The 22170-nt window shown below is 41.8% G+C and overlaps 1 protein-coding gene across 3 annotated transcripts in view; it reads right to left on the reverse strand.

Annotated features, from left to right (window-relative positions):
* ARMC9 (armadillo repeat containing 9) overlaps positions 1 to 22170 on the reverse strand; it is a 152913-nt gene that overhangs the window by 58173 nt on the left and 72570 nt on the right. For all 3 annotated transcript variants that reach the window (XM_067466116.1, XM_067466115.1, XM_067466114.1), the window contains 5 exons: positions 19205 to 19344; positions 16927 to 17003; positions 12137 to 12211; positions 4566 to 4656; positions 1380 to 1438 (listed from right to left, as the gene is read on the reverse strand). In XM_067466116.1, coding sequence (XP_067322217.1) covers positions 1380 to 1438; positions 4566 to 4656; positions 12137 to 12211; positions 16927 to 17003; positions 19205 to 19344 — 442 coding nt within the window. The remainder of the gene's footprint in view (positions 1 to 1379; positions 1439 to 4565; positions 4657 to 12136; positions 12212 to 16926; positions 17004 to 19204; positions 19345 to 22170) is intronic.

Raw genomic sequence — 22170 nt, forward strand, 5'->3', positions numbered from 1 at the left:
AAAAAAAAAAACTTCATCAAGGACTGGGAGCTATTTCTAAACTTTGATTTTAAAAATAAGAAAGCTGAAAAAGAAGGCTTCATCATTAAATCTGTTACAATTTGTGTAGGGAATTCATAAATAATAACTATCAGGCCAGAAAGATGAATAGAAGAACAATGTAATAGGAAGGAAGAATGGAATTACTGTATATATTTGAGTATAAGCCGAGTTTTTCATCCCCTTTTTAGGCTGAAAAGCCTCCCTCAGCTTATACTCGAGTCAAAGTTTATTTATTTATTTATTTACCGCTTCTCTCAGCCAATTGGCGACTCAAGGCGGTTTCCAACAAATCAGTATACATAAAACGTAATAGATAAAAAAAATTAAACAGTATAAAATATCATAAAAGCAATAAACGCAAAGTTATTTACTATTTTAATTTGTTATTATTATTTTATTACATGTATTATTTTACTCTATTATTATTATTGTTACATTTACATTATTTTACTTTATTATTATTACATTATTTTACTCTATAATTATTATTACATTTACATTATTTTACTCTATTATTTATTACATTTATTATTTTACTCTATTATTACTGTCATTGTAACATTTCCATTATTTTAATCTATTATTATTGTTATTATTATATTTATTATTTCACTCTCTTTATTATTATTGGAAGGATACGTAAGCACATTTACATTGAAGGAGGTTATAATAATGGTTTAATCAGAGTTGGACAGTCTTATCTTAAATTACAGTTTTATGTAAATAATCAAAATTACAGTTTTATGTAAATAATCAAAAACATTTAACCTATGGATTCCTCAATTAATGGCATTTTATTGGTATCTATTTTTATTTTGAAATTCACCGGTAGCTGCTGCATTTTCCACGCTTGGTTTATACTCGAGTCAATACATTTTACCAGATTTTTGTGGTAAAATTAGGTGCCTTGGCTTATATTAGAGTCAGCTTATATTTATTATTTATTTATAATTTATTTATTTGACTTGTATACCGCTACTCCCAATTTGGCTCGGAGCAGTTTATAGCAGTAGATTAAAACAATACAATTAACTTTAAAATACAATAAAAACAAGAACAGACATAGTCCCGAGTTATTCACCCATATACTTGAGTGTATATGAATATATATGAATGTCTCCAACCCAAGGGATGAAAACTCACCAAAATGGGAGGGGTGAGAGGAGGGGAGGGCCTAACCAAATACTAATATTGTGTAGATGTTAGGTAGTGTTGTATTGGTTTATGTATATGTACATGTATATGAATTGAAAAAAACCTCATCAATAATAATAATAATAATAATAATAATGCAATTAACCAATCAATTCAAACTATGGCAAGCTTTCAAAACTCACTTCGTCATTATCTTCTTTTTCTTCATCATCAGACTCAGCACTATCATCCAGTGGCTCATCTAAAAGAAAAAAAGATCAAAAGTAACACCAAATAAGAATGGCAGCTTGCTTCCAATTCATTGAATCTACAACTGCCGCCCTCTTGAAATAAAACAGCGAATGAACCCTAATTCACATTATTTCTCTCAATGGCTACAATCTAGAGTAGATTTGTTTTCCTGTGATTTTCATCACTTCTGCAAAAGGCAAGTTGTCATCGCATAGTCACTTGGGTAACAGTGGCATTCAATCCACAGCAGTGTCTGTACAACTATTTTGCTTACAGCCATTCTGAAGTATTCAAACACACTGGTACAACTTTTCCAAAATTAGGATGGCTGAGGTGTGCTCAAAAAAAGGGGAAATGAACAACAATGTGACAACACAATCATACAATTGCCTCAAATGGCTAGAAGCCTACAGAGATGGAATCTAAAAGCTTTATGAAAGAAGAATGGATTGAGAAGATGCTGGACATTATGAATATGGATGAACTGACTTTCATGACCGCTAAATCCCAAAGGAAACGCAGAAATATAACAGATTGGACTCTGTTTAAAGACTGGATGAAGGAAAAGAAGTTAAATATGTCAATCTAAAACTCAGAGAAAATGGAATGGATTACAACAGAGATTATGTTAAATACAATAGACAGTTTTATTCATTTCTTTTTTTATTTTTTCTATTATTATCCATCCCACTATAAAGAAGAAAGTAAGTTCTAAAGAGTTATCTTTCCTGGGGTTTTTGCATTGATTTTTCTCTCTTTTTAACTATAACCCATTTTTTTATATTTTTGGATGCATTTTTTCTTTTTTCTCCTTTCTCCCCCCCGTCCCCCCGTCCCCCTTCCTTCCTTGCCACACTTACTTTCCCAATCACTTTTCTTATATATTTTTCCACTTCCCTCCTCCCCTTACCTCTCACCACCCTTGGAAAATTATCAATAAAATTATTTTAAGAACAAAAACTTTATGCTGAAAGTGAGAGACTACTTATCTGAAACTATATTCGCAGCTTGGGAGTGATCCTGGATTCATCGCTGAGCCTGGAACCCCAGGTCTCGGCGGTGGTCAGGGGAGCTTTTGCACAGTTAAAGCTTGTGCACCAGCTGCGCCCGTACCTTGGGAAGTCAGACTTGGCCACAGTGGTCCACGCTCTGGTTACATCCTGTATAGACTACTGCAACGCTCTCTACGTGGGGTTGCCTATGAAGACTGCCCGGAAGCTGCAATGAGTCCAACGCTCGGCAGCCAGGCTACTAACAGGAGCGGGGTACAGGGAACGTACAACTCCCTTGTTGTGCCAGCTCCACTGGCTGACAATTTCCTTCCGAGCACAATTCAAAGTGTTAGTCTTAACCTACAAAACCCTATACGGTTCCGGCCCAGTTTACCTGTCCAAACGTATTCTCCCCTATGAACCATCAAGAGTGTTAAGATCATCTGGAGAGGCCCTGCTCTTGGTCCCGCCACCTTCGCAGGTGCATCTGGTCAGAATGAGAGACAGGGCCTTTTCTGTGGTGGCCCCTCAGCTATGGAATTTACTCCTGAATGAAATTAGATCTGCCCCCTCACTCCTGACCTTTAGGAAGCAAGTAAAGTCTTGGCTGGTTGTGGAACGAAGCTTTTGCGGAATGATGTCTCAGAGCGGCAATCGACCAAAGTCACTGACCACAACATATGGACTGAATATACGGACTGAGCTGGACGTGATTTTATCTTGGCGAACGGCTTTTATGTAATTTATCTTATATGTATTTGTTATTTTAATGTTGACATATTATACTTTAGATTCTTAGTGTTAGCATTGAATCTTTGCTGTCAGCCGGTCTGAGTCCCTCTGTGGAGGTAGAGAAGATTGGGATATAAAGGTTTTAAATATGTAAATAATAAATAAATATATTCAGCTGAATTAAATGTGATATATCTGTTGTGAAGCACAGGATAAAGCAACCAAATTGCAGTCCTTGGAAACAAGTGTCATTGAATTCAATGGGGTTTATCACCAAATAAACTCAATTATGGAAAAAACTGTCCAGACTTACTATTATTATTATTATTATTATTATTATTATTATTATTATCTTTATTTGTACCCCGCTAGCATCTCCCGAAGGACTCGATGCAGCTTACAAAGGCCAAGGCCTCAAAACACAGCATAACAATACAACACCTAAAACAAATTAAAAACAATTAAAGCAATATTAAACAACAAGCAATAAAACAATACACCAAGACACAATAAAACTGGGCCGGGCCAGAGTAATGGGTACAGAAATTAAAAGTGCTGATGTGACAGGTGATATGTAAGGAATATAGGGTAAGTGCAGTGTGCAGCAATCTTAATTCTAATAAAGTGCTTCTGGGACTTGTTATTGGAGTTTTCGTATTCTGGAAAGGCGCATCGGAACAGCCAAGTCTTCAAGTTCTTTCTAAAGACTGCCAATGTAGGGGCCTGTCTAAGATCTTTGGGGAGGGTGTTCCAGAGTCGGGGGGCCACCACAGAAAAGGCCCTGTCTTGCGTCCACGCCAGACGCGCCTGTGACGCAGGTGGAATCACGAGCAGGGCCTCTCCGGATGAACGAAGTGTGCGCGTGGGTTCATAAATGGAGATGCGGTTACGCAGGTAGGATGGTCCCAAACCATTTAGGTCTTTGTAGGTAAGCACCTGCACCTTAAATTGGGCTCGGAAAATAAACGGCAGCCAGTGGAGCTCCTTAAACAGGAGGGTTGACCTCTCTCTGTAAGAAGCACCAGTTAACAGCCTGGCCGCTGACCGCTGGAATTTCCAAGCTGTTTTCAAGGGCAGCCCCACATAGAGTGCATTACAGTAGTCCAATCTAGAGGTGACCAAGGCATGGACCACCCCAGCCAGATCAGCCTTTGCGAGGTACGGTCGCAGTTGGCGCACGAGTCTCAATTGTGGATGCTGCTCTTCAATTACTATATCTAGCAAGTTCGATTGACATGAATGGGACTATAGTCAGAATGTGACGGTAAAAGAACTCCATGAACTGGCCTTGGAACATGGAGACTCCCCAGTCAGAAAACTCCACTTCTTCTTATCCTGATCAGAGCAAACATCCTTAAAAACAGTTTATCTTTAAAAGCTGCAACACAGAAAATAATAGTGAATTCTTTTCACCTGATTTAAGTTGCTTGATAATGAACTCAATCTGCTGGATCATATCAGCATTTCCTTCCTCAATGTAGCAGCGCAGAATGTCTTCCATTTCCTGGATGGGTTGGGGAAAAAAACAAAGCCGCGTCAGTGGCCAGTGGTTCAGATGGGTGACCCCAAGTTGGGGTCATTTCCCCAGTGAGACGTAGTATCTGTCTGGCTGCAGAAGGGAAGGATGAGAAGTGGAAACGAGGCCTCTGCACCAGGCATGAGTAAATTTGGGCTCTCCAGGTGTTTTGGACTTCAAGTCCCACAATTCCTAACAGCCTCAGGCCCCTTCCTTTTCCCCCTCAGCCGCTGAAGCGGCTGAGGGGGAAAAGGAAGGGGCCTGAGGCTGTTAGGAATTGTGGGACTTGAAGTCCAAAACACCTGGAGGGACCCAAGTTTGCCCATGCCTGTTCTAGCCAAGTTTGTGACTGTATCAAGTGTGTCAACCTCATGCTCTGGATGATTTCCTATCATGTTACAACTCACTTTAAGCCACCCCTGATGCAGAAGCCAAATCTTTTTAGAAGATGCTGCAAACCAAGCTTCTGCTCAGCCGATATGCACCCAGCACCCTCTATTTATCAGTCTGCCTGTCTTTCTGTTATCTTTCCATCTCTTATCTGTTATTTATATTTATCGCGTCAGAAGTGAATTGAGGGTACAGTTGTAATGTTTTTTTAAAACATATTTTATTATGTTATAAACACAACTGAAGACCTGGCTTTGTGGCCAGGCGTTTGATTAGATGATAGTGACAATAGGAAAGGAATTTGGGTTGCGACACTGGATTTCTTGGTTTAATTTTTAGTTTTACTGGCATTTTAATATTATCTGGTAAATGAATGTATTGGCTGATGTGTTTGATGTTTTAAGATGATTTTACTGTTTTATTGTATTCTTTGATGTATATGTTGTAAGCATCATTGACGCCTATGTGAGGCCGCCCTGAGTCCCCTTGTGGGGAGAAGGGTGGGATAGAAATGTACCAAATAAATAAATAAATAAACAGATGCAGGTGAAATGTCAGGAGAAAATGCCGCTAGAACACAGAAACCACCCAATACCCTAATTAATACCATTGCGCTTTTTGACTATAAGAAGCTGCCTAGCAATTTATTTATTTATTGAGTCATCAGCAATCAGTCAATTATATTACATTTCTAACAGAACAAAGCAAACAAACAGACAAAATACAAAAATACAAAATACAGAATACAAAATTTGAAGGCTTGGTAGTTGATTAAATGTCCTTTGATCAGTATCTGGCCACTTGGAGTGCTTCTGGTGCTACTATAAGAAGGTCCTCCATTGTGCATGTGGCAGGGCTCAGGGTGCATTGCAGCAGGTGGTCAGTAGTTTGCTCCTCTCCACACTCACATGTCGAGGATTCCACTTTGTGGCCCCATTTCTGAAGGTTAGTTCTGCATCTCGTGGTGCCAGACCACAGTCTGTTCAGCGCCTTCCAAGTCGCCCAGTCTTCTGTGTGCCCAGGGGGGAGTCTCTCATCTGGTATCACCCATGGATTGAGGTTCTGGGTTTGAGCCTGCCACTTTTGGACTCTCGCTTGCTGAGGTGTTCCAGCAAGTGTCTCTGTAGATCTTAGAAAAGTATTTCTAGATTTAAGTTATTGACGTGCTGGCTGATACCCAAACAGGGGATGAGCTGGAGATGTCTCTGCCTTGGTCCTTTCACTATTGGCTGCTACTTCCCGGCGGATGTTAGGTGGTGCAATACCCGCTAAGAAGTATAATTTCTCCAGTGGTGTAGGGCGCAGGCACCCCGTGATAATGTGGCATGTCTCATTAAGAGCCACATCCACTGTTTTAGTGTGGTGAGATGTGTTCCACACTGGGCATGTATACTCAGCAGCAGAGTAGCACAGCACAAGGGCAGATGTCTTCACTGTGTCTGGTTGTGATCCCCAGGTTGTGCCAGTCAGCTTTCATATGATATTGTTTCTAGCACCCACTTTTTGCTTGATGTTCAGGCAGTGCTTCTTGTAGGTCAGAGCACGGTCCAGAGTGACTCCCAGGTATTTGGGTGCGCTGCAATGCTCCAGTGGGATTCCTTCCCAGGTGATCTTCAGAGCTCGGGATGCTTCTCTGTTCTAGCAATAATAAGATTCTTTTCTTACTGAGCAGAATAATCAAAATTTCTCCTGAGAATCCTTCTCATCTCAGCAGAATCGCAAGCCTTTCCGCAAGTGATACACAAAGGGGCTGATGATGAGTGGCAGCTTCAAAACAAAGCCATTCCAGCCACCCATTAAAAAGCCTTGTGTCTTCAGAGATAGCATTTTAGAGTAGGAAAGGGAAGATAAGAATCCCAGGGAAGAAGAGCAGCATCCATCCGCTTCACAAGTACACAGATTTTGCATAACGGCAAAAGAGAGTGAGCGCAGGCGCCAATCAGAAGCGATGCCCACTTTTGTTCAGCTTTTGTATAGCTGCGAGCCATGGCTATCTTCTCCACCAAGACAACGGCAGCAGCACTCCCGCAGAAGACATTCATCAGCCCTCTGCATTCATGGCGAGCAGCTGCCGGAGAGCCGACAACTGACATCTTTTCTTACACACTGCCCTGCAGTTCCATGAAGGCATCCATTTATCACACGTAATTCCCCACAAGGGAGAACACTGATTTGGGCCAGAGCACTTCATGGCCTTGCAACCGTTTCTTTGGAAACACCAGTCGCAATTCAGCTTTGCCTCCAAGTTTGCTGGCCTTTCTCCATTTTCCTCAACAGAACCGTGACTGTTTGCACTGAGGCAGAATCAGATGAAATTTCCAGTAAGCAGACCTCAAGACATGGAAAATCAGTCCTCCTGATGCAGACGGCAACCGCGGAGTGTGCTCAAGAAAGGGGCAGAGCAAAACAAAGTCCACATTAAGGGAATGACTCTGCTATGATTTCACTACATGGTTCGTTACTGAAGGTATCACGACCGCTGGGAAGCTCATGTCTGTGGGATTTTATTTCAGCCCAAAGTTTATCGAGGTTAAAAAGCAACGTACACAAAGACGACATCTATACAGATTTATAAATGATTTTTTTTATTGTGTCCGAAGCAAATTGAGGATATACTGCAAATCGCTTCTGGTGTGAGAGAATCGGCAGTCTACAAAGACGTTGCCCAGGGGACGCCTGATGTGTTACCATCCTGTGGGAGGCTTCTCTCATATCCCCGTATGGGAAGTTGGGGCTGACAAATGGGAGCTCACACCGTCTCGCAGACTTGAACTGCCAACCTTCAGGTGCTCAGGTCAGCGGTGCAGCCAACATAAGGGTTTATTTATTTATTTACAACATTTATATGCCGCCCTTCCCACCCCGAAGGGGACTCAGAGCAGCTTACAAGTAAAAAGTAAATACAATATATCATTACTCCTACATATGTATGTATGTATGAATATGTATGAATTAAAATTGTACCCAGGCCAGATAGAGAACTTGCCAGAAAGAAGAGAGATAGCAATGATGGGAGATTTCAATCATCCTGATAGCGGTTGGAAATAAATCACAACCAAGAATATCAGGCCCAACAAATTCCTGACTCGTCTTGAAGGCAAGTACATTGTCCAAATGATGGAAGAGGTCATTTTAGATATGATTGTAATGAACAGTCAATGAGATGATAAGAAAATAATGGGATCCTTAGGTGGGAGTGACCATACAATCACAGAGTTGGAAGAGACCTCATGGGTCATCCAGTCCAACCCCATTCTGCCAAGAAGCAGGAATATTGCATTCAAAGCACCCCTAACAGATGGCCATCCAGCCTCTGCTTCAAAGCCTCCAATGAAGGAGCCTCCACTATACTCTGGGACAGAGAGTTCCACTGCTCAACAGCTCTCACAGTCAGGAAGTTCTTCCTCATGTTCAGATGTAGTTTGAAGGAATTGTTCCATTGCGTCCTAGTCTCCAAGGAAGCAGAAAACAAGCTTGCTCCCTCCTCCCTGTGACTTCCTCTCACATATTTATACATGGCTATTATGTCTCCCCTCAGCCTTCTTTTCTTCAGGCTAAACATGCCCAGCTCTTTAAGCAGCTCCTCATAGGGTTTGTTCTCCAGACCCTTAATCATTTTAGTCGCCTTCCTCTGGACACATTCCAGCTTGTCAATATCTCTCTTCAATTGTGGTGCCCAGAATTGTACACAGTATTCCAGATGTGGTCTAATCAAGGTAGAATAGAGCATGGGGAGCATGACTTCCCTGGATCTAGGCACTAGACTCCTATTGATGGAGGCCAAAATCCCATTGGCTTTTTTTGCCGCTGCATCACATTGTTGGCTCATGTTTAACTTGTTGTCCACGAGGACTCCAAGATCTTTTTCACACATACTGCTTTCAAGCCAAGCGTCTCCCATTCTGTATCTTTGCATTTAATTTTTCCGCCTAAGTGGAGTATCTTGCATTTGTCCGCATTGAACTTCATTTTGTTAGTTTTGGCCAATCATCTCTCTAATCTGTGAAGGTCGTTCTGAATTCTGTTCCTGTCTTCTGGAGTATTGGCTCTTCCTCCCCATTTGGTGTTGTCTACAAACTTGATCCTGCCTTCTAACCCTTCATCGAAGTCATCAATGTTCTCATTTGTGATACAGTGATATCATTTTCAGGATGTAAAACATGTTTTATAGTCCTAATTTTCCAAATACTTCTATCTAGTGCATCTAATTCTGCTTTGAGTCCAAACAAGAATTGCACTACTGTATCAAATGATTGTTGTGGCCTGCACTTTTATGGCCAAAATTATTATTTTTCTGTTAAGCTTTTAGGACTATGCATAGCTGTTTTAATATACTCACTAAATATTCTCAGTTTGTAATATTCCCAAATACATATAGTTTTGTTCATGACTGAGAATTTTAATTGTATTTCTGCCAAAGAGCTTCATTCCTTTTGACTGATGATGCAGCACATGGAGATGTCTTGATTAAAAAGTCTTAACAGTCTTCAATAAGGTTTCAGTGTTTGATTCAATTTCTTCCATGTAGTTTTAAATCACCCAGACAGAATAAATGGTTCAATTTTCCAACTTGCCTCGGTATTTTACAGTCCTGATATATTTCCCCTAGTATTACTACCAGTAGCATTATTGCAATAGCAAATAATAGGGTGAAGGAATCATCCTGAAAAATCCCACAATTTTAACTCTGCCAAAATCTTCTTTATTTACTGCTAACATGGTTAACATGGCCACTGTCATCATCATCATTATCCCCATCAATTTTCCTATCCTTCTCCAATACTGGGATTTATAACAAAAGGTCTGAGTATTTTTTTTTCCAATTTTGAAGAAATGGAGCAAAAAGCTTGAAGGGCTTCAGTCCTTTCCAACAGAAAGAAGGACGGAAGTTTCCAGCTTAGTCAGTACCCAGCTTAGTCAGACTGGTTGGCTGGTATGGAAGTGGAGCCGTTATGGAAAGAGATGAACTGTTGAAAGTATGGAAACTATTTGAAGTAATTTCCAGTACCATGAGGGGAAATTATTTTGGGGTAGAATGGTCCCTGTTCATGTGCTAAGATCACACTACAGTAAGAATGAGATAATCTGTGGCCATCCTGATCCTGTGGCTGTTGTGGTTCAGGCAGCTGATGACAATGAGTGGATTGTTATTTCAGGGTCTTGGAGAGTGGGTGGGTTTTTCAATGAGGGAAATTAGGGGAGTTTAGATCGTGTTTGTGAGAATGGGCTTGAAAATGAAACTGCCTCAGAGTCCAGCAGACAGGGAGATGTAGCTGATGAAGACTTTTCATCTAGTTGTTTATTTATTTATTTACTATATTTGTATACCGCTCTTCTCAGCCCTCAGGCGACTCAGAGCGGTTCACAATAGCAAAATTCAATGCTTAAAACATCATAAAACAGTTAAAAACAATTAAAACAATAGCATTATAACAATCAATGAAGCATCATGCTTCAGGAAGACTTTTTTGAATGGATCCCTTAATGCCTGCAGTCTTTTTCCTCTTTAAGTTTTGCTGTTTCCTAGTTGATTTCTGTATCTTGATATTTCACAATAACCTATCTTCAAAACTACATCTCTTTCTATGAATTGGCATAGGCTTTGAGATCGACAGGGGAGGCTCTTCTCTCAGTCCCACTACCATCTCAATTGTAACAAGCAGCAGTGCGAGAGATCTCACAGGGAAGGCAGTCATTGTCACAGACATGACTTCATGGCTTGTGGGCCTCAAATCAGAGAATTGTTTTCTTTAGAATTCAGATCAGGCAACGCTGTGTAACAGTGAGGGTCTCAAGTCTTGTTTCCAGTTCATGTTTTGAGTCTAAGATCTTGGGTATTATGGTTTCATGTTTTATGAAGGTTCTATAGTCTTGCTTTTGGATTCGTGTTCACGTTTTGATTCTTGCTTTCCTGGAAGATGCTCATGTATTGATTCTGGATTTTCCTGTACCTTGTTTTATGGGACAGATTTGGACTGGTGGGAATGAGAGACAGGGCCTTCTCTGTGGTGGCCCCCCAGCTTTGGATTCTCTCCCGAATGAAATGAGATATGCTCCCTTCCTCCTGTCCTTTAGGAAGCTGGTGAAATCTTGGCTATGGAATGAGGCATTCCCAGAATGATGGCTGAGACCGACAATTGACCAAAGTTATTGACCACAAGTTGCAGACTGAGTTGGACATGATTTTAACATGGCAAATTGGCTTATATGTATTATATCCTATATGTATTTTTAATTCACTGTATGTTATTTAGATTGTATTGATATTTTAGACTGTACTGTTAGCATCGAATCCTTGCTGTTAGCTGGTCTGAATCCCTCTATGGAGGTAGAGAAGATTGGGATATAAAAGTTTAAATAAATAAATAATTGCCTTTGGAGTGTTTTTTTCCCATTACCTATTGGATTTTGCTTTTCTTATTTCTTACGATGACTCTTCCTTTTTATATGTACTTTTCTCAATCAACTGTTTTACTATCACTTTTGGATCCCTGGCTGGTGTTGAGTGTAAGGTGAATTCTGGCTGGGATACAATAGTGGCACTACAACTCATATTACATTATGTAACGAAATTGGAAAATAAATATCTGTTCCTGGTCTGAAAGTGTTATTTCCTGTTTAATTGTGTGGTACTTACTTTGAAAGTAGTTGTTATACTCCAGAAACTTTGTTATTGTGGCTGCCAGAAATTAGGTTTAATGGGTTGAGACTCTATGATGAGATATTTATTGAAAAACTATAGCAAAATGTGCTATAGCAGGATCTCCCTCCCACAAAAACAAAGTTTTTGCAGTTCAATAAACTTTCCCCATGTTTTAATGATAGAATCAATTAGGAAATGACATTTTTAACCCAATAACAAAATCATGTTACGAAGTATTATCACTGGTCATGATGAATAAGGGTTAAGTGAGTTGCTGTGCATTTGCTGTTCCTATAGAAGTGGGAGGCAGAGTGAGATGTAACTGCAGCAAAATCAAGTATCCCATGAGGCATCCTTGATTTTGAAGAAAAATCTTACATTATTAGTAATGAGGAAAAACACAGAGAAAATAAATAGCAGGGCAGGCTCTCTCACCATTGCTCGAGCTTCCTCTCGTATGGCCGGAATAGCAAGGATGCTGTAAAGTGCCCCGTTCACATAGGGATGGATCTGCAAGAGAAGAGAAAATATATTTTAAACCAAAGGAGACACCTCTCTCTGTGGCCCAATCGCTCCCACTTCTATCTGGTTAATGCCCAACCTGGGGATCACAACCAGACACAGTGAAGACATCTGCCCTTGCGCTATGCTACTCTGCTGCTGAGTATGCATGCCCAGTGTGGAACACATCTCACCACGCTAAAACAGTAGATGTGGCTCTTAATTAGACATGCCACATTATCATGGGGTGTCTGCGCCCTACACCACTGTTTAGCTGGTATTGCACCACCTGACATCCGCCGGAATGTAGCAGCCAATAGTGAAAGGACCAAGGCAGAGACATCTCCAGCTCATCCCTTGTTTGGATATCAGCCAGCACGTCAATGACTTAAATCAAGAAATAGTTTTCTAAGATCTACAGAGACACTCGCTGAATCACCTCAGCAAGCGAGAGTCCAAAAGTGGCAGGCTCAAACCCAGAACCTCAATCAATGGCTGATACCAAATGAGAGACTCCCCCCTGGGCTCACAGGAAACTGGGCGACTTGGAAGGCGCTGAACAGACTGCGCTCTGGCACCACGAGATGCAGAGCCAACTTTAAGAAATGGAGCTACAAAGTGGAATCCACGACATGCGAGTGTGGAGAAGAGCAAACTACAGACCATCTACTGCAATGCAGCCTGAGCCCTGCTATGTGCACAATGGAGGACCTCCTTGCAGCAACACCAGAGGCACTCCAAGTGGCCAGATACTGGTCAAAGGACATTTAATCAACTACCAAGCTTGCAAACTTTGTGTTCTGTTTGTTTGTTTGTTTGTTAAAAAATGCAATGCAACTGTTTGGTCTGCCCCTGACACGATAAATAAATAAATGCCCAAGGACGACATCTTTACACTGCCTTCTGTGCACAGCTGGAGGAGCTACCCCACCTCACTACAAAGTGAATGAGATGGATAAGTGTGAGTCATAAAATCTCCAATTTCACTTTGCAGAAGACTCAAGAGTAGACTTTAAGCAAGGCAACATCTCTTCAGCCTCTTGTGCAATCAACTTTCCTGATAAGGGGCTTAGCAAGAATACCTGAAATAATCCAAAATGCTTTGAACATAGTGTTGGCTTTAGTTACAATATTTATATTTCCTCAAAGCATTCTACATATAAAGACAACTAAAAACATAAACGCTAACAATGTCTTCAGACACAAAAGCTAACCATGTAAAAGCAATTGTATTCCCTGACTCAAATGCGCATCTTATTTTCCGAGGATAGCTAAGTCTAAAATATGTATAATTAAAATAATCACATACATTGTACATTCAGGTATAGTGTGTGTGATTATTTTTAATTATATGCATTTAAGCTTATTGATACCAAGATACTATGAATGGAAACTAACAAAATTGTTTTCAAAGAGGATATCTTAACATTTTCCAAAACGGGCAAAGGAACCTTGAATCAACTGGAAGTTTCTGGAGTCCTTATGAACGTCTATCTCCATGCGAACCTGATTACAGTAATCTCATACAGATGTCAGTTATACATGAATGAATAAATGAAAACCTTTATCTTTCAGCAGTGAGTCAGGCTGAAAAAAAACCAGCTTAAGGTGGTTAGAATCCATAGCTGCCACCCGTTCATTATGTCCAAGTGTATTATTGTCATCCAACCCAATGTGAAAGCTCAGCCAGCAAGACACTATTACAATATGTAGGCATTGTTATTCACGAAATACTCTCAATTTTGAATGATCCCAATGAGGGTGTGGGAAGTGGACGATGAAATGCTCCGACTTCTCCAGACGCTGGAAATCTGGAACTAGGAGGTTCACATCTGGGCTTCTGGGAAAGGCCAGGAGCACACTGAGCTCCATGCCTCGGGATCCAATTGAGGTTCAAAGAAAAGACTTTGCAAGGGCTTAAACATAATCCCAGGAACCGGCAGTCTGAGGTCCCAAAGGGCAGCTGTCGGGCATTCCTTTTTGGGTTAAGAAGGGAGAAATTCCAAGGAGAAGGAGGTGGGGGAGCGAGCCTTTGCAGATGATTTTACAGGATGGAGAACTTAAATTGGCCATCAAGCAACTTTCAAGCAGAGCCAAACACCTAGGAAAATGGAGGGAGAAAATGTGGAGGCCGTGACAGACTTTGTATTTCTAGGTGCAAAGATGAGTGCAGACACAGACTGTGGCCAGGAAATCAGAAGACGCTTACTTCTTGGGAGGAGAGCAAGGACCAATCTCGATAAAATAGTAAAGAGTAGAGACATCACACTGGCAACAAAGATCCGCCTAGTCAAAGCCATGGTATTCCCTGTAGTCACCTACGGATGTGAGAGCTGGACCTTAGGCAAGGCTGAGCGAAGGAAGATCGATGCTTTTGAACTGTGGTGTTGGAGGAAAGTTCTGAGAGTGCCTTGGACTGCGAGAAGATCCAACCAGTCCATCCTCCAGGAAATAAAGCCCGACTGCTCACTGGAGGGAAGGAGACTAGAGACAAAGTTGAAGTACTTTGGCCACATCATGAGGAGACAGCAAAGCCTAGAGAAGACAATCATGCTGGGGAAAGTGGAAGGTAAAAGGAAGAGGGGTTGACCAAGGGCAAGATGGATGGATGGCATCCTTGAAGTGACTGGACTGACCTTGAAGGAGCTGGGGGTGGTGACGGCCGACTGGGAGCTCCGGCGTGGACTGGTCCATGAGGTCACGAAGAGTCGGAGACGACTGAACGAATGAACAACAAGAAGTCTGAAACTGTTACACTTCAAGGCTGGGAACACACTCCAGTCCAAGGTAAAATAGCAGTTTATTGAAGAATATATATGAAAAGCAATTCAGCAAAATAGTATTACAAAACCGAAGTCCAACTGTCAGGAATAATCCACAGAAATCAAAGTGCAGGAGTAGCATCAAAAACCAAGAATACAAAAGAAGAATAAATCTAAAACATGAGATTAAGGAACAGTCTTCAAAGCTTGGAACCATGACACATGAACAAAAGGAAACATGGAACTAGAAATCCCTTGACTTGAAAATAGATCTATACTCAATCACCAATGTTGCCTGGACTAACGGACCCATCTGCTGGGCTAGCGAACAAAGAGAGAAAATCATGCCTTCTCCCCTGGGAAACTATATTTATTTATTTTGTCAGGAGCAAACCAAGCAGTTATATTGCATTTTTAACAAACAAACATTCAAAACACAAAGTTTGCAGACTTGATAGTTGATTAGATGTCCTTCGACCAGTCGCTGGCCACTTGGAGTGCCTCTGGTGTTGCTATAAGAAGGTCCTCCATTGTGCATGTAGCAGGGCTCAGGTTGCATTGCAGCAGGTGGTCAGTGGTTTGCTCTTCTCCACACTTGCGTGTCATAGATTCCACTTTGTGGCCCCATTTCTTAAGGTTGGCTCTGCATCTCGTGGTGCCAGAGCGCAGTCTGTTCAGCGCCTTCCAAGTTGCCCAGTTTTCTGTGTGCCCAGGGGGGAGTCTCTCATTTGGTATCAGCCATTGATTGAGGTTGGGTTTGAGCCTGCCACTTTTGGACTCTCGCTTGCTGAGGTCTTTCAGCAAGTGTCTCTGTAGATCTTAGAAAACTATTTCTTGATTTAAGTTGTTGACGTGCTGGCTGATACCCAAACGGGATGAGCTGGAGATGTCTCTGCCTTGGTCCTTTCACTATTGGATGCTACTTCCCGGCGGATGTCAGGTGGTACAATAACGGTTAAACAGTGTAATTTCTCCAGTGGTGTAGGGCGCAGACACCCCGTGATAATGCAGCATGTCTCATTAAGAGCCACGTCTACTGTTTTAGTGTGGTGAGATGTGTTCCACACTGGGCATGCATACTGGGAAACTGATAAGGACTTATTCGCTAACAATCGTCTTGATCTTCGTACACTCTCTTGAGAAGCCCTATGTTGACGGAATGTAAATCCCCTATCTATCTGCTCATTAGCCTGTCCAACTGGACTTTCATTTTCATCCTCTGAGCTCAGATCTGTTTGTGACCTTGCTTCCCTAGCAAATGGCCTTTCAGGAATGTGGCCTTCACACACAGACTGTTCATTTTCAGGGCTTAAAATCTTTTGCTGGCTTTCCTGGTGACTTGCAGACCCAGAATATCCAGTGTCCTCAGAATGACTAACAGGCCCAGAATCCCCAGAGAGATCAGGTGCAGGCACAATCAAAGGCTGAACTACAACATAAACCACTACAACATACACTCTCTCATGAGCTCAGGTGGTGTTATATTTTGGTGTTGATGTCAGCTTTTGTGGAGATTCTGCTGCCAAGGTAGCAGAAATGGTCAACGTTCTCTAACGTTGTACCATTAAGCTGTATTTCTGTCATTGCAGAGGGATTGGTTGGTGCCTTTTGCTGTTTGTCTTTGTGAAGCTAGAAAACAAATCTAGATACCTCATCACAGAGCTATCAAGCCTGGGTCGTTATCTAGTGACAAAACACAGAGCATATTTGTTAATTAAATTTCTGTATGTATTTGCTCCAGAATGCGCCAACTCAATATACAGGTGTGGGCTAAAATCCTGAACGCTTCTGCTCACTTTTGGATGGGTCAACAGACCTCATTCCTGCCCCCCCGAAAGTTCCATGGAGTTTGTCATGAAAGAAAATCAGCAGACTGTAGGTTTTAGTCATTGGTATCATTCAAATGATAGGTGGAATTGTTAACATCAACCCATACAACAGTATGAGTTATCTATAATGTACCTCATGATTCTCATGGCCCAGAAGATCCGAGAGAACTTTGAGTACCTCATTTGCAATCTTCACACACATTTTCTTCCCTGTGGGGAATCAAACATAAAATACGGGATTCAGTGGCGTCAAAGGTAAACTCTGCATTCCAGTCAAGCACCTGTTATCAACAAGTACGTATCACAAATAGCCATTAGCAGTTATTTAAAGAATAGTAATCAGGAACTGAACCATAAGTCATGGCCGTGATCGTTTTATGCAAATCTGCAGTGGTTGGCTCATGACTTGAGCCTTAAAGAGGGCAAATTCCAAACAGTCTAGATGTGAAAATTACATGCAAGTCGCACCTAAACATGGAAGGATTATGGAAATTCATAGAATCACAGAGTTGGAAGAGACCACAAGGGCATCCAGCCCAACCCTGTAATGCAGGAAAACATAATCAAAGCACCTCCAACAGATGGCCATCCAACCTCTGCTTACAAACCTCAAGAGGAGGAGACTTGTTTGGACTATAAGGCAGCTTATTCCTCTGATAAACAGGTCTTACTCCAAAGAAGTATTTTCTAATGTTTACATGGATTTATTTCCCTGTAATTTGAATCCATTGCTCCTTTGTGTCCTTGTCTACAGAGGAGCAGAAAACAAGCAGAAAACAAGAAGTGACGAGCGGAATGCCACAAGCAGGGTTCGTTCCTGGGCCCGGTCCTGCTCTGAATCTTTATTAATGACTTAGATGAAGGGCTAGAAGGCAGGATCATCAAGTTTGCAGGTGACACCAAATTGGGAGGGAAAGCCAATACTCCAGAGGACAGGAGCAGGATTCAAAACGATCTTGACAGATTAGTGAGATGGGCCAAGACTAACACAACGAAGTTCAACAGGGACAAATACAAGATACTCCCCCTTAAGCAGAAAAAACGAAATGCAAATATACGGAATGGGGGACAATGCCTGGCTCGAGAGCAGTACGTGTGAAAAAGATCTTGGAGTCCTTGTGGACAGCAAGTTAAACATGAGCCAACAATGTCATGTGGCGGCAAAAAAAAGTCAATGCTCCTCTTGGCCTGCATCAAGAGGAGCATAGTGTCTAGATCTAGGGAAGTCATGCTACCCCTCTATTCTGCCTTGGTCATACCACACCTGGAATATTGTGTTTAATTCTGGGCACCACAATTCAAGAGAGATATTGACAAACTGGAATGTGTCCAGAGGAGGGCAACTAAAATGATCAAGGGTCTGGAGAACAAGCCCTATGAGGAGCGGCTTAAGGAGCTGGGCATGTTTAGCCTGAAGAAGAGAAGGCTGAGAGGAGACATGATAGCCATGTATAAATATGTGAGAGGAAACCACAGGGAGGAGGGAGCAAGCTTGTTTTCTGCTTCCCTGGAGACTAGGACGCAATGGAACAATGGCTTCAAACTACAAGAAGGGAGATTCCATCTGAACATGAGGAAGAACTTCCTGACTGTGAGAGCCGTTCAGCAGTGGAACTCTCTGCCCTGGAGTGTGGTGGAGGCTCCTTCTTTGGAGGCTTTTAAACAGAGGCTGGATGGCCATCTGTCAGGGGTGATTTGAATGTAATATTTCTGCTTCTTGGCAGAATGGGGTTGGACTGGATGGCCCATGAGGTCTCTTCCAACTCTTTGATTCTATGATTCTAAGCTGGCCCCTTCCTCAAGGTGACACCCTTTAAGATATTTAAGCACAGCTCTCATGTGACCTCTCAACCTTCTTCTTCTTCAAACTAAACATCCCCAGCTCCCTCAGCCATTTCTCATAGGGCTTTGTTTCCAAACCTTTGATCATTTTGGTTGCCTTTCGCTAGACATTTTTTATCTTGTCCATATCTTCCTGAAATGTAGTGACCAGTATGATTACAGGTGAAGTTTGGCCAAAGAAGAAGAGAGTGGGACCATGACTTCTCTTAATTTGGACAATTTACTTCTACTGCTACTGCCTAGAATCACATTGGCCTTTTAAAGCTGCCACATCATATAGTTCATGCTCAGCTTGTGGCCTATTAAGACATCTAGATCCCTCAGTGATCTTTGTCAGAACTTATGCCAATATAGATGTGCTGTTGATGTGTGCCTTCAAGTCAGCTTCAACTTATGGGTTTTCTGGGCCAGATTTATTCAGAGGAGGTTTGTTATCATCTTCTTCTGAGGTTTCCATGGCCATTCCTGGCTCTCCCATGGTCCTAGTACAATACACAAACATCTACATCCCCCGTGACCACAAGACTTGCATGGATGTGATTTTTCTCAAACTGCTGTATGCTGGATACCTGCGCTGCGAAGGCAAAGGTTCATGAGCAAGGCAACCGAGTAGGCCAAGGTGTAATCGGACATGCTATCTGTGTCCTTCAAGGCTTCCACCAACCACAGAATGAGACCATCCTTGATCATCGCCGACTGCAAAGCCCGCCTGGCAATTCAAAGACAATAATAACAAAACATTAGGTTGAAGATCCACCAGCAGGATACTATGGAAAGATGACAATTCAGCCCAGGCAAGCGCAAGCTTGGGCCCTCCAGGTGTTTTGAACTTCAACTCCCACAATTCCTAACAGCCTACCGGCTGTTAGGAATTGTGGGAGTTGAAGTCCAAAACACCTGGAAGGCTCAAGCTTGCCCGTGCCTGCTTTAACCCCTTTCTTACTGTTTACTCTTTCTTCCCCAAAATAATCTTACTCAGTCACATATTGCAAAATTAAAATGTCAAAGTGTGACAGAGAAAGAACTGCAGGTGATGGAGCAAACCTGACGTCATTTCTGGATTTAGAACTCCAAATTACTATAAAACCAGTTTATGGTTTTAAAAAAAGGTTTTGTAGAGCTGTGAAATTAGAGGACCATGATTAGAGGACGGGCTTAACAACCTGCACTCACTCTGCAGTCGCTCGTAGCTGTCTGCATGGTTTTATTCAAACATACAATCTTACAAAACAAAGAAAGGCCAATAAATCAATAAAATTGAGAGTACAAAGGAAAATGAAGCCAAAACCACTAACGTAAAAAACAGAAATAAGAACAATTTTCAAATATATGTAAAACTACAACAGCTAACACATCTTTACTTACAACATGCAACCCAAACTAATCTACAAACCTCAAACTCATTGCCTGCTGATTTTAACTTTCTACTTCCTATTTTCTCTAAGTGTCACTTTATTTCTAAGGCACCAAACTATACGAGTGTCTCAACACCGCAATGAATGGTTACTTGTTTCGAGAATATGCTGAGATGAGATGACTAATGTGTGGTATCCATTGTTTGTGTGTAGCAGGTTTGGGGTCCTTAGAGATGGAAAGAAAACACAACAATTGACACCAGAAGGATACCAATCCTTCATACATGTGAAGCTGGTCTCATCCTGGAAAGAAGAGACGAGTGGAGTGCCGTAGGGTTCGTCCTGGGCCCAGTCCTGTTCAACATCTTTATTAATGACTTAGATGAAGGGTTAGAAGGCAGGATCATCAAGTTTGCAGACAGGACCAAATTGGGAGGGAGAGCCAATATCCAGAGGACAGGAGCAGGATTCAAAACGATCTTGACAGATTAGAGAGATGGGCCAAAACTAACAAAATGAAGTTCAACAGGGGCAAATGCAAGATACTCCACTTAGGCAGAAAAAACGAAATGCAAAGAGTCAGAATGGGGGATAATGCCTGGCTTGAGAGCAGTATGTGTGAAAAAGATCTTGGCGTCTTCGTGGACAACAAGTTAAACATGAGCCAACAATGTGATGTGGTCGCAAAAAAAGCCAATGGGATTTTGGCCTGCATCAATAGGAGTCTAGTGTCTAGATCTAGGGAAGTCATACTACCCATGCTCTATTCTGCCTTGGTTAGACCACACCTGGAATATTGTGTCCAATTCTGGGCACCACAATTGAAGAGAGATGTTGACAAGCTGGAAAGTGTCCAGAGGAGGTCAACTAAAATGATCAAGGGTCTTGAGAACAAGCTGGGCATGTTTAGCCTGAAGAAGAGAAGGCTTAGAGGAGATATGATAACCATATATAAATATGTGAGAGGAAATCACAGTGAGGAGGGAGCAAGCTTGTTTTCTGCTTCCCTGCAGACTAGAACATGCAACAATGGCTTCAAACTACAAGAAAGGAGATTCCATCTGAACATGAGGAAGAACTTCCTGACTGTGAGAGCCGTTCAGCAGTGGAACTCTCTGCCCTGGAGTGTGGTGGAGGCTCCCTCTTTGGAAGCTTTTAAACAGAGACTGGATGGCCATCTGTCAGGGGTGATTTCAATGCAATACTCCTGCTTCTTGACAGGGGGTTGGACTGGTTGGACAATTCCCATAACTCTATAGAACTTGTGACAGTAAAGTTAAAAGAGTGTCAAACTGCATTAATTCTACACTGTAGATGCATTCCTAGAAAAAGGTTCAAAAATGACTTTGTGACATGTCTCCATCCTGTCAAACACAGGCGGCAGCATTTCACATGACGGCTCAGAGCCTTAACTGCAGAACAATCAGTGCGTGGTCCGGCCCTTGTGAGCAGCATGCGACTTCTGCAGTGGCCGGAAGTCCTTTATCTGGCCGAGGAGGAGGAAACCAGCACCAAGAAGAACAGATGAGAAGATAACTGCACTTCGCCTGTGAAGCCGTAAGTAAGCAGCCCTCCTGATAGCAACGGGGTTAATGTTTCACTCGCTTGTTGGAAAATCTCGTCCCCTTTTAATGTCTCTGTACCTTTCCCTCCCTTTATTCAAATGTTTAGATAAACCAGGGCCCATAAAAACAGCTAGTAAAGTGATGCATTTATGACTTCTAGATGCCTTTATTGGCTTGGTCCATATGGTGTAGTAGATCTCTCCTATCCTTTCTCCAAACAGGCACTTGGTTATATTTAACTCTTCAATGGTCCTGCTTACTCTGCCTTGGACAAAAAGTTGTTGATATTTTTGCTAGCAAGGGGTCTATTGCTCATTGTAATCTGGAAACAATATAAATGAAGGGAAAAGATGGAAAATATTCAAGTGTATCTTCCAAAGATGAACACAAGCATTTGTGCAGTGGCGAGTCAGTTTACATCGCTCTCTGCAGGGCTGCATTTGGAAAGAATTCAAAATTTCCAAGTGGTCCAAAATGCAAGAGCCAATGTATTCTCAGAAATAAGGCATTCTGATCATAGCATGTTAGTGACAGATGGTGGTTTTCTCCAGAATGCAGCTCATTCGAGCCTTTTTTGGTTGATTACACAGGGGGAAATGGTTTTCTAAGTGCTTT

The sequence above is a fragment of the Anolis sagrei genome, chromosome 3 (assembly GCF_037176765.1).
Source record: "Anolis sagrei isolate rAnoSag1 chromosome 3, rAnoSag1.mat, whole genome shotgun sequence".
In the NCBI taxonomy this organism is placed as follows: Eukaryota; Metazoa; Chordata; class Lepidosauria; order Squamata; family Dactyloidae; genus Anolis; species Anolis sagrei.